The 12,602-nt window shown below is 38.6% G+C and overlaps 1 protein-coding gene across 2 annotated transcripts in view; it reads left to right on the forward strand.

Annotated features, from left to right (window-relative positions):
* Positions 1-12,602, forward strand: part of LOC118835857 (amyloid beta precursor protein) — a 178,875-nt gene that overhangs the window by 104,718 nt on the left and 61,555 nt on the right. For both annotated transcript variants that reach the window (XM_036743138.1, XM_036743137.1), the window contains exon 6: positions 12,240-12,442. In XM_036743138.1, the coding sequence (XP_036599033.1) occupies positions 12,240-12,442 (203 nt within the window). The remainder of the gene's footprint in view (positions 1-12,239; positions 12,443-12,602) is intronic.

The following is a 12,602-nucleotide window of genomic DNA, read 5'->3' on the forward strand; positions in this document are numbered from 1 at the left end:
TTGCAAATCGCTTTACATATTTTTACTAATTTGATCTTCGTGGCCGCCCTGACTTAGATACTCTTATCCCAGTTTTACAGATGAACTTGCTGAGGCACAGAGCAGTTAAGTGGCTTGCCTAGAAAGTCTGAGGTAAAATTTGAACTCGGGTCTTCCTGACTCCGAGTTCCACACATAATCTATTTCCATAAAAAGAAGCCGAATTCAGGTTTAAGGCAATGTTCCAGAGTACAGATGATGAAACACACTTCTCTCCATTCGGTAGAAAAGGACTATGGATATGAATGTTGCATATGCTGTCGTGTGTGGCCAGTTTGTTATTTGATTTTCCTGAATGATATTTCTTTTTTTCTTGAGAGTGTTCTGTGTAGAGAATCATGTATGTCAGGAAATATAAATAGTGTAAAAAACAAAAAGGCATCAGTGCAACTTTAATAACAGGCTTAGGAGCAGGAAGGCAGAACAGGAGAGACAAGATATAGATAGATGAAGTGAGCTCAAAAGGATAAACTGTTGCAGAATTATGATGACATCCCAAATTTGGAAATGATGTTGAGGAACCAAAAGCAGATTGACTCTTCCTGTTAGGCCAGTGTGTCAGGGAGCAGGAAAGAAAGGGAAATCCACACTGTCTTCTGGAGACAGCCAGGTTTCTATGAATGATAGTAGGTGGAATTTGAGATGAAGATAGGGTGATAGGGAATTTGTTAATAATAGAACAGGGGTAGAATGGAACAAAAGGAGAAAAGGAAGATAGCCCCAGAGTGGGTATGATTAATGTGTATGGGCGTAAGTGGAGGAGAGGTAGCAGGGAAACTGGATCCAGGCCAAGATGTGGAATAGAAGGAAACAGTTCAGCCCTGTCCCAAAATTAAACAACATGATTACTAAACGAGAGAGAGAGAGTATGATGGATGGATGGATGGATGGATGGATGGATGCAGATATTCCATATTATTATGACATATTGCATATATATAATAAATTTTAAATAAGTTTTTATTGATGACTTGTCTTTTATATAATCATATATATTTTCCCCCAGTATTCCTCTCCCTCCCCATTGAGAACCATGTATTAGGTCCAAGAAATAGTATTTTTTTAAAGAAAAAAAATGGAATAAAAAGAGGAAAAAATCAGCACAACCAATAAATCAAAAAAGACCAAAAAACATATGCAATGTGCAACACATTTGGACCTCTTGCCTATACAGAGGGGAGCGGTTTGGGGCTATCCTCTCATGCCTCTTCATTAAAGTCATACTTGATCTTTATAATTTCGCTACATTGACTTTTGTTTTTTTGAGTGTGATTTACCTTTTTATTTAACATAGTTATACTAATCGTGTATATCTGGGGGGCTCTGCTAACTTCAGCATCAATTCACATAGATCTTTTCATGCTTCTTTGTATTCACATTCATCATAAACTTCACATTAATATTTCGTCGTATTCATGTTCAGTAGTTTGTTTAGCTATTTCCCAATCAATGGGTATCTACTTTGTTTCCAATTCTTTTCTATCAAAGAAAATGACCCTATAAATATTTTGGTTTATATGGGTATTTTCTTCTTATCAGTGGTTTCCTTGGGGTATAAGTCCAATAGTGGAGTTTCTGGTTCAAAAAGTATAGTCATTTTAGTCACTTTACTGGCAAAATTTCAATTGCTTTCCAAAAGGATGATACCATGTCAGAGCTCAGCCAACATGAATATTATAATAGGCCTATCAGTTGACGACCCCTCTAACAATAAATATTGCCATTTTGGGGTCATTTTTACCAGTCTGCAGGTGTGAAGCAAAACCTCACAGGGTTTCAGGATTGTTTAGATTTTCATTTCTTTATTATTCATCATTTAGAGCATTCTTTCATTTGGTTGTGAATACTTTTGTTATTTTTTAAAAGTTTTTATATGGTAAATAGTATATTTTTGAGAATAAGGAAAAAAAAGTCAGCACTAGCTGATCTACACATTGGAAAAAGCTAAAAACACGTGCAATGTGTATCATCTGTGGACCTCCCAGCTCCATAAAGGGGTAGGTCAGCAGTAACTTTTCATATCTCTTCATCTGAGTCCCAGTTATAATTTTATTACATTTACTTTGGATTTTTTGGGAGGGTGTCATTCTTTCCATTGACATTGTAATTACTGTGTATAATGTTTTCTTGACTCTACTTCAGTCTGCTTCAGTTCCTATACATCTTTCCATGATTGTCTGTACTTATCAGATATCATATCCTACAGTATAGTAATTCATTTATGTTTATGTACTACAATTTGTTTAGCTATTTGCCAATTTATCGGTATCTACTTTGCCTCCCATTTTTAGCTATCACAAAATATATAATATATTTTTAAAAATATATAAATATTTTAAATATATGGGTACTTTCTTCTAATCAGTGGCTTCCTTGTGCTATAAAATCCATGAAGGGGAGTCTCTGGTTCAAAGAGTGTGGACATTTTAGTCACTTTCTTTGTATAATTTTAAATTACTTTCCAAAATGGTCGTATAATTTCATGGGTCCACCATAGGTGTACCTATCTTTCTAAAAGCCTTCCAATTTTGGCTATTGCCATATTTTGCCATTTTTGCCAATTTGCAGGGTGTGAGATTTCATTACTCTTATCATTAGTGATTTGGATCAGTTTTTTGTGTGATTACGAGTACTTTGGAGTTCCTTTGAAAACTTTTTGTTCACATCTTTCGCTCATTTGTCTTTTGGGAAATGGCTGTTAGTCATATGCATGTGTATGTGTATAATATATCTTCATATGTATGTGTGTATGTACATATATATATATGCAGGTGTATTTCATATATGTATGTGTGTATTTATACACATACACAGAGTGAGTTAGTTTTATTTATCTTGGATACCAAACCTTTATCAGAGAAATTTGATGCAAATTTTTTCCCATTTGACTTCTTCCCTTCTTATCCTAAATGCTTTAAGGTTGTCTATGCAGAAGTTTTCAGTTTCAAGTAATTACACTTATCTATCTTATCTTTTCTAACTGCTTCTATCTCTTGTTTGGTTAAGAATACATCTTTTATTGCTAGCTGTGATTGGTATATAATTTGTTTCTCTTCTAATTTTTAATAGCATTATCTTTAACATCTATTTAGACTGTATTGTCATGCTGATCTAAGCCTAATTTCTGCTAGACTGCTTTTCAGTTTTCTCAGTAGTTTTTAATCACATGTGGAATTTTTGTGGTAGTTTGTTTCTACTTTATCAAAAACTCAGTTATTTATGTTGTTTCTAATTCTCCCTGGTCTAGTCTATTCCACAGCAGATGGTTTTGATAACTACTCTCCATCCTTATTTCTTTCCATCATTTCTCTTGAAATTTCTGATCTTTAGTTTTTTCCAAATGAATTTTGTTACTATTTTATCAAGTTTTATAAGATATCCTTTTGGTAATTTGATGGCTATAACATTAAAAGTATAAATTAATTTTGGTTGTATTGTCATTTTTACGATGTTGGTATGCCATAGTCATGAGCACTGAATATTGCAGTAGCTATTAAGTTGGTTCATTATTTCTTTAAGGAGTGCTTTGTAATTAAATTTTTGAAAGTCTTGTGTGCTTTGGGAGGTTGATCACCAGACATTTTATGCATTTTGTAGTTATTTGGAATGGGATTTCCCTTTCTGTTAACTTTCTGTAACACTTCTTGTGTTTAGAAATGAGGATTTCTTTTGTAGCCTGCAACTCTGGGCATCTAGGTGGTACAGTGGGCACTGGGCTTGGAATCAGGAAGACTCATCTTCACGAGTTCTACTCTAGCCTCAGACACTTACTAGTTGTGTAACCCTGTGTGAGTCACTTAACCCTGTTTGCCCTAGTTCCTCATCTATGAAATGAGCTGGAGAAGGAAATGGGAAAACATTCCAGTATCTCCACCAAGAAAAATAAAATGGAGTAACGAAGAGTGGGGCATGACTGAAACCACTGAATAAAACAAAACAAAAATTATTTTCTCAAATAGTTCCTTTACTTATTCCCTGGGGGTTTCCAAGTAAATTATCATATCATCAGCACACAGTGATACTTTTCTCTCCTCTTTACTTATCTTAATTCCTTTAAGTCCTTTCTCTTGTCTTATTTCTATTGTTTCCAGAACTATATCAAATAATAGTGGAGAGAGTGACATCCTTGCTTTACCCCTGTGTTTGTTAGAAAAGCTTCTCGTGTATCCCCATTGCATCTGATGCTTGCTTTTGATTTTAAATAAATACTTGTTATGATACTAAAAGATGTCCTTCTATGCCTCTGTTTTATAGAGTTTTTAGCATTAAAAATTGTACTTGGTCAAAGGCTTTTTCTGCATCTAGTGAGATGATCATGTGGTTTTGGATGTTTTGGTTTATAATATGATTAACTATATAAAATTCTTGCATCCTTTGTATAAATCTCACTTGATTGTAATGAATGATCTCTTGGATAAACACTGCCGTTTGTTTTACTGGATTTTATTTAAAATTGTTGAGTCAATATTCATGAATGATATTGGCCTAGAGTTTTCTTTCCACATTTTATTTTCACTGCTTTAGATATTAAGACTATATTTGTCTTGTAAAAGGATTCTGGTAGAATTCTTTCTCAGTTTTTGAGAATAATTTGTATCTCTATCAGGTCTTCTGATAGTTTGGGTATTTTATATTTTTAAAGTTATTCCTCTGTTTCTTTTGTGTTCTCAGTTTTGTTAGCATATAATTGTGCACAATAGTACTCAGCTCTTTATCTCTGGGCCCGTAAAAGAGCCCTCCAGTATTACTAGTTTCCTAAGACTCTGGACCTCCAATGGATGTGTCATCTGCCATCAGTAATTTTATGAAAGTAGGCACTTCTTCTGACAACTCATATCATAATCTCCATCATGGTAGCTAGGTGGCACAGGGCACTGAGCTTAGAGTCAGATAGACCTTAGTTCTAATCCATCCTCAGACATTTTCTGAGTGTGTGACCCTGAGCAAGTCATTTCACCTTTTTCTGCCCCAGCTTCTTCAACTATAAAAATGGGGATGATAATAATAGCACCTACCTCCCAGGTTTGTTGTGAGGCTCAAATGAGGTAATATTTATATACTGCTTAGCACAGAGTCTGAAACATGGTAGGTGCTTAATAAATGTTTATTCCCTTCCTCATAGCCCCCTCACCCCATTCCCACATGCCACAGTAAATCCTATTCTTGAGTTACTGAGGCTGAACATATCATCATTGAATTGCTAGCTTTCTTACCTGAGCCTTTCTCAACCTAGCTGGGCTGGTCCTTAGAGTGTGCAATCTAATTATACCCGTATTCACTCTTTCTATCTTGATAGGATTTGCTTAGAGCCTTTGGGGCGGGGGGGGGGGGGGGGCGCCAGAGTTTTCAGGAATCCAGTATCACCTGTGCATCAACAAGCAGTTATTAAGTGCCTACTATGTACCAGGCACTGTACTAAGTTCTGGGAATTCAAATAAAGGCCATTTTTTTCCTTCTGTTGTGGCAGACTAAGTAGATGTCTTTTACTTTTTCCTTTAGGATGATATTGGAGCGGGAAATTGATGATTGAGTAATAATTAAATTCTTTGAAATGAATCTGTTAGATTTCTAAAACGGATCACTGATTTTCTCCCCCTTTCAATCTCTGAACACTCCCAAACATCTTAGCCTTTATGTGTTTTCATTTTCAGTCATTAATAGTGCCTTGCAGATTCTGAGTTAAAATATAGATCATATAGATTATTACATAAAGGTTATCTACCAGCTCAAAGGATATTCCCTCTCCTTTCTCAGTGAGCTCAGTGTTTGACTCACAGTCTTGCCCGATACCCCAGCTCTTGCCTTTAAGTTCATAACATATTGCCCCTACTAAGTTCATGACATATTACTCTTAGCAAGAGGACTTCAGAATTTGCCCAAATATTAACTCAGATATCCTAACTTCCTACTTCTTCAAACTACTCAGCTCCCGTGACTTCCTCTTCCATTCCATGTCAGGTGGAGTACACATCTTCACAGGGTATAAGCACACCTCTATCCTGCTTTTACCCACAAGTGTTTCACTTTCAAGCTCTGAAATGGTTTTATTTGATCATATAGAACTTCCTATTATTCCCTCTAGCCTTTTACCCTATTTCTCCCAAACTTAGAAGTTGCACTTACCATTTCCTCTCAGCCCACTTCACTGGTACTTTATAGGGGACACTGATAACTTTTTAAAAATGTTGAATACTGCAGAGCCAAGCATTCATTGCTGGGGTATTCCACTGGAAACCTGCCACATTTGACACTTAACCATTAACAATTACTCTTTGAGTCTAGCCACCTAACCAATTCTGAATCCATCTATTTGTTTTATCACTTAACTCTTATCCACAAGAATAGTGAGAGATACTTTGTCAAAAGCTTTGCTGAAATCTAGGTAAACTATATCCGTAGAATTTCCTTCCTTTAGTATCTCTGTCAGAAAAGAAATTGAGTTTAGTCTAACATGACATGTTCTTCATGAAGTCATGATGACTTTCCATAATTCCTACATCTCTTTCTAGATATTCTTCAGCCATCTCTGTAATGATCCTTTGAAGCATTTTCCCAGAAACTGAGTCCTGTTCACTGGCTTATAGGCTCAATTTTCTTCCCTTTTTTGAAAACTGTGATAGTTACCACTTCTTTTGTCTTAAGGCACCTCTTGCATTCTTCATTATCCTTCATATCACTGATAGCTCTCACTTCAGGACTCTGGGTTGTAGTTCATTTGAGCCGGGAGACTTAAGTTGGTCAGGATCGTCTAAGTGCGCTCTTAACTATTACCTTACTTACTTTGGGTATAAATTCCCAATAGTTGTTTTTGTCCTGCCATTTCCAGTATAAAAGTCTTTCCCCTTTGCAGAAATGAAGTAAGAATGGAGGTGATATGCCTTTTCTCTATAGTCAGATATCATACCATCCATCTCAAGCAAAAGCTCTATCCCACCTTTGATATTCCTTTTTTGTGCCTATGTAACTAAGAAAGCCTTTTTTGCGATCCTTAGCTTCCTTTAACAATCACAGCTCATTCTGAGCCAAGGTCATTTCCTCTAGACTTCTACAGCAGATTGTGCCCCCTCTTCTCTAATCTTCCATCTTTCCCTATCTCCTACTTCCTCCCTGACTGTCTTCAGGCAGTCTCCCTGTCCTTAAAAAACAAAAACCCTGCAGATAACACCATCCTCTTAAGCTATCATCTTGTATCTCTTCCCTTTGCCAAACTACCTGGGAAAAACATGTCTACTTGTCTCCACTTCCTCTCTTCTCATTCTCAGTGCTCTGCATTCTGGCTCCTGATCCCACCATCCAAATGAAAATGCTGTTTCCAAAGTTACCAGTGATTTTTGAGTGCTACAGCTGATTTTCAGAATCCTCATCCTTTCTGAACTTTCTGCAGTAATCATGCAGTTGACTCTTCTGTCCAGGATACTTTTTCTTCTCTGTGATTTTGTGCTACTCTTCCCTCTTGGTTCTCCTCTTAGCCATCTGACTGTTCCTTCTCAGTCTCCTTGTCTGGGTTATCATCAATATTGTGTTCCTTAATGCTGCACTGTGCTCCCAAGGCTGTTTCTTGGACTTTCTCTTACTTCTCCATGTTCTTACACTTAGTGAGCTCATCGGCTCCCACGGGTTCAGTTGCTGTTGCTATGCAGATGACTCCCAGATCTAAATATACTACTCTGTTCTTTCTTCTCAGCTCCATTTCCATATCACCAACTGTCTTTTGTATATCTTAAATTAGTTGTCTCATAGGCATCTCAAACTCATCCATAAGGGAATTCATTGTCTTTCTCTTCAGATCCTTTCTTCTCCTGAGTTGCCTTTTTATTGCTGAGACTACCACCATTCTTTCAGTCACAAACGCTCCAGCCTTGGTGTCATTCTAAACAACTCTTACTCATCCCATGCGTCTGGTCTGTTGCTAAATCTTGTCATTCCTATCTCTGCAAAAGCTTTGCAAAAGCTTTGCAATCACTTTGCAGAAGTGATCTTTCTTTTCACTTACACGACTACTTCCCTAGTTCAGACCCTCATCACTTCTCCTTTAGACCATTGCATTCACTTCCTCATTGATCTTCTTGCCTCAAATTTATTCCAATTCATTCACCATGCAGCTACCGAAGTGATTTGCTTAAAGCATATTTCTTAGGAATTTATACTTCTCTACTCGGTAAACTCCAGTGGCTCCCCTAATACTTCCAGGAGTGAATATAAATATTTCACAATTTGTCCCTAACCTACCTTTCCAGATGTCTCACACATATTCCTCTCCACACACTGTGCCAGACTTGTGTCCTTATTCCTCCCATGCTACCCACTCTGTTTCCTCAGCCTTGCCATCTTCTCAGCTGAGAACTTTGTCTTTATAGTTCACTGGAAAAAAAAAAAGATTGAAGGAATTTGCTAAGAGCTCCTTTTTCCCTCCTCCGCATCTCTCATCACTAAGGTGTCTTCCCCCACAGTCTTCTCCTTCACTCTTGTCTCACCTAAAGGGGTGGCCCTTTTTTCCAAGCCTGACCCCTCTATAGGCACTCTGGACCTCATTCTATCCCATATCCTTCAGCAGGTTGCCCCTATATTATCCCTACTCTCTCTCTATTACTGGCTGTTTTCCTTCTGCCTATAAGACTATATTGATCCATCCATCTCTGCTATCATCCTAAAGCCCTCCTCCCATTAATGTCTAAGCTCCTTGAGAAAGCCTGCCACACTTGGTGCCTCCACTGCTCTCAGTCTCTTCTTAACTCTCAGCAGTCTAGCTTACCACCTCATCATTCAACCAAAACTGCTCTCTCCAACGTTAGTTTGATTTCCAAATTGCCAAATCTAATGGCCTTACCACAGTCTTCATCTTTCTTGACCTCCCCACAGCCTTTAATGCTGTTGATTACCCTCTTCTCTCTGAATACTCTCTTACTTCTGTTTTTTGTGACATTACTCTGTCCTGATTCTCCTCCTACCAACTGGAGCACTCCTCCGCTGGATATTCATCCAGGCCATGCCCCATCACCGTAGGTACCCCCAAAGTTCTGTCCTTCTTTTCTTTTCTCACTATACTATTTCATTGGTGGTTTCATCGGCTCACATGGCCAAGTTATCAGTTCTATGCTGATGATTCTCAGATCTGCCTATCTAGCCCTATCTCCCAGTCACACATGTCTAACTTTTGGACATCTTGAGCTGAATGTCCCACAAACATATTAAATTCAACATGTCCAGTACTGAACTCATTAGATCTCACTTCATACCTTCCTCTCCTAAGAACTTCTCTCTTACTGACAAAGGAACCTCTATCCTCACATCTCCTTAGGCTCGCAGCCTAGCTGTCTTTGTTGACCTCTCACTCTGTCTCACCCTGCGACTGTCTAATCTTTTGCCAAATCCTGTTAATTCTTCCTTTACAATAGCTCCTTACATGCCTCTTTTTCTCCTCCAACACAGCTGGCCACCCTTGCGTGGGCCCTCTTCACCTTAAGCCTAGACTGTTGGGAAGGCCTTCTGTTTGTTCTCCCTGTCTCAAGTCTTTCGCCACCCCAGTCCACCCTCCACTCGGCTGCTCAAGTGGTTTTTCTCAAAAGCAGGTTTGACCACATCACCCCTTTACCTCCTACACTCTAGTGGCTCCTTATCACCTCTTAGGTCAAATACGAACTCCTCTTTTGGGCTTTTAAAATCCTTCACAACCTTGCCCACTTCCTTCCTTTCTAGTCTTCTTATACTTTCTAATCTTTGCTTTCCAGTTTCCTTCAAGACGCAGTACAAATCCCACTTTCTATAAAGGTTTTCCTCATCCCCTTTAATGCTTGTGCCTTCACTCTGAGATTACCTCCAGTTTACCCTGTATATTTCTCATATGTATTTCTTTGCATGTTTTCTCCCTTATTAGAATGTAGGAACCATTTTTGCCTTTAGTTGTACCCCTCATGCCTGTAACATAGCTTGTTGACTCTCTGGCCCGTGGATTCCCAAAGTGAGCAATACTGCACCCCTGGGGACACTGGAATGATCCAGAAGTGGGGGAGGGATGGTAGTAGCTTTGGGTGCAGTTAGGGGGTGTTGAATAAAATTAAGGGGGCAATGGAAGTATAAAGAAAGAAGAAAATTATGAATAACTTAGTACATGTTTAATCTATTGTGTAACAGAGTTAAAGACATAGTGATTATATTATTTTCCATATAAACACACAAAATTCAAGTTATAACCAATTAGTGGCCAAATCCACCTACAGGTCTTAACAAGCAAGTGTTAGCAGGCAAGCCTGTCCTGCATTGTCGGGAAGTCCAGCATGCATTAGCAGGTGTATGTGCGTGGAATGACTTGTTTACAATATGATACTATCTGTTTATGTTGAGGGATGAGAGACGAAGTCCAGGAACCCCAAAACTCAAGTTCCCAGACAGAGTCATTGGGGGAGTACCCCTCAAGCACCCGAGTACTGGAGAGGGTTGGGGCCATTTGGAATGAATTCGCAGATTCAAGCATTCAAGTCAAGGTGGCAAAGATTTATTATGCTTTTCAGCAGGCAAGAGTTCTTAGGAAAACTGCAACCTTACAGAGGTGTAGGTAAAGTTTCTATAGGATATTTTGGGGTAAAACATATGCCAAATATGTTAATTGGGTATTTTGGGATGGGATTAGGGAGTGGTTAAGTTCTTAAAGTGGTCAGTTCTTAAAGGAGCATGAACTTTTTGTGTCTACTGCGCAGGGATCTTACCCAGAGTTCATTGGGAAATAGCCCAAGGAGGGGCTACCTGGAGGTATGGTTTTGGGTCTGAAACGTCACTAAGTCAACTAACGGTCAGGGCTGACTGGGAAATACCCAGGCTGCCTCCATCAATGTCTTGTTAGACAAGATGAATGTAAGGGAGTATACATATGTCTAGATCTATCATGCATATGATAGGTCAGTGAGTAGTAAGTATCTCTCTGACGCAGTACCCAGCCAGTTCAGCGCATACACAACTGGTCAAACTAATAAATTCTATAACAGCTGGCTACTGTGTCAGGAAGAGAGATAAGCGTTTTGCTAGGGCATGCTGTCCTGTTTTGCTAGAGAGAAACTGCTAGGGACAGTATTTTGACGCTAGGGAGAGATGTGATTTCGGAACTGGAGGCCAAGCACAGGCACCCAAGCACTCCATATTTCGTAATTTTTAAATGACACAAATTGCAAAAACAAAACAAAACAAAAAAACCAACCAGTTAAAGTAGGTTAAAGAAAATAGATTTCCAGGGAGGCACTGAGTAATTTTTTTTTTGAAAGGGAGGGGTAGGCCAAATAAGTTTGGGAACCTCTGCTCTAGCCATTTCTATCCTTGACAAACAACACTGCATCTTCTATCTCTGCATGCTTGGAATGGATGGTTCTCCTGTCCCACCTGTACCTGTTAGAATTCCTGGTTCCATAGGGGTTTCCTCACACTCCACTTTTATTTTTCATGAGGACTTTGCTGATCCTTTTACCTCCTAGTGCCAATCCTTCCTTTACCTTGTACATACTTTATATACATTTTGTATCTATCTATATATGTACATGTTGTCTCCTTCCAATAGAATGCAGGGTCCTTGAGGGCAAGGACTGTTTGGCTTTTTTCTTTATATCTTCAACACTTAGTAAAATGCTTATCACAGAATAAGCACCTAATGAACAATGGATTTATTTATTTACTTGTTTGTTTCCTGAGGCAGTCAGGGTTAAGTGACTTGCCCGGGGTCACCCAGCTAATAAGTGTCAAGTGTCTGAGTCCGGATTTGAACTCAGGTCCTCCTGACTCCAGGGCCAGTGCTGTATCCACTGCCCCACTTAGCTGCCCCAACTCTTGAACTACTGATGGCCAAACTTTGTCTAATTCAACCTGTTTGCTCTGGAATTAGAAGTCCTATCCTCTGGTACTTACCACCTTGATGACTGAGCAAATCACTTAACCTCCTTGGGCATCTGTAACATGAAAGAGTTGAACTAGGTCACCGCCAAGGTACCTTCTAGTTTTAGATCAGGGATCCTGTGTTCTCTTACTTGAATCACAAATCCAAAGTCTCGATTTTCTGTCACATATTGTAGCAGTATCATATGATTGTACAATAAAGAGAACATAGTAAACTCTAACAGTAGATGACCGTTCTGACACTTCCTAACTTAGTGAAGACACGGGTCTTTTTTTTTTTTCTGACAGTTCACACAGTCATTGAAATGATGCTTTTCTCTTTACAGTGATGACAAAGTAGTAGAAGTTGCAGAAGAGGAGGAAGTAGTTGATGTAGAAGATGAAGATAACAATGATGATGATGGTGATGGTGATGAAGTAGAAGAAGAAGCGGAGGAACAGTACGAAGAGGCTACAGAGAGAACTACTAGCGTGGCCAGTACTAGCACCACCACCACCACCACGGAATCTGTAGAAGAGGTTGTCAGAGGTAATCTCATTTTGGATGTTTTTAGCTGTCAAGAAATTTGGGACCTTTACTATTTCTAAAATGTTCCAAACAGCAAAATATTCCACATTGTTTCAAATTGTTTTAACATCCAATGCTTTTCTTGTTTTAAATGGTATCTACGCAAAAGAGTTCCTTAGTT

The sequence above is a fragment of the Trichosurus vulpecula genome, chromosome 2, assembly GCF_011100635.1.
Source record: "Trichosurus vulpecula isolate mTriVul1 chromosome 2, mTriVul1.pri, whole genome shotgun sequence".
NCBI classification, from domain to species: domain Eukaryota; kingdom Metazoa; phylum Chordata; class Mammalia; order Diprotodontia; family Phalangeridae; genus Trichosurus; species Trichosurus vulpecula.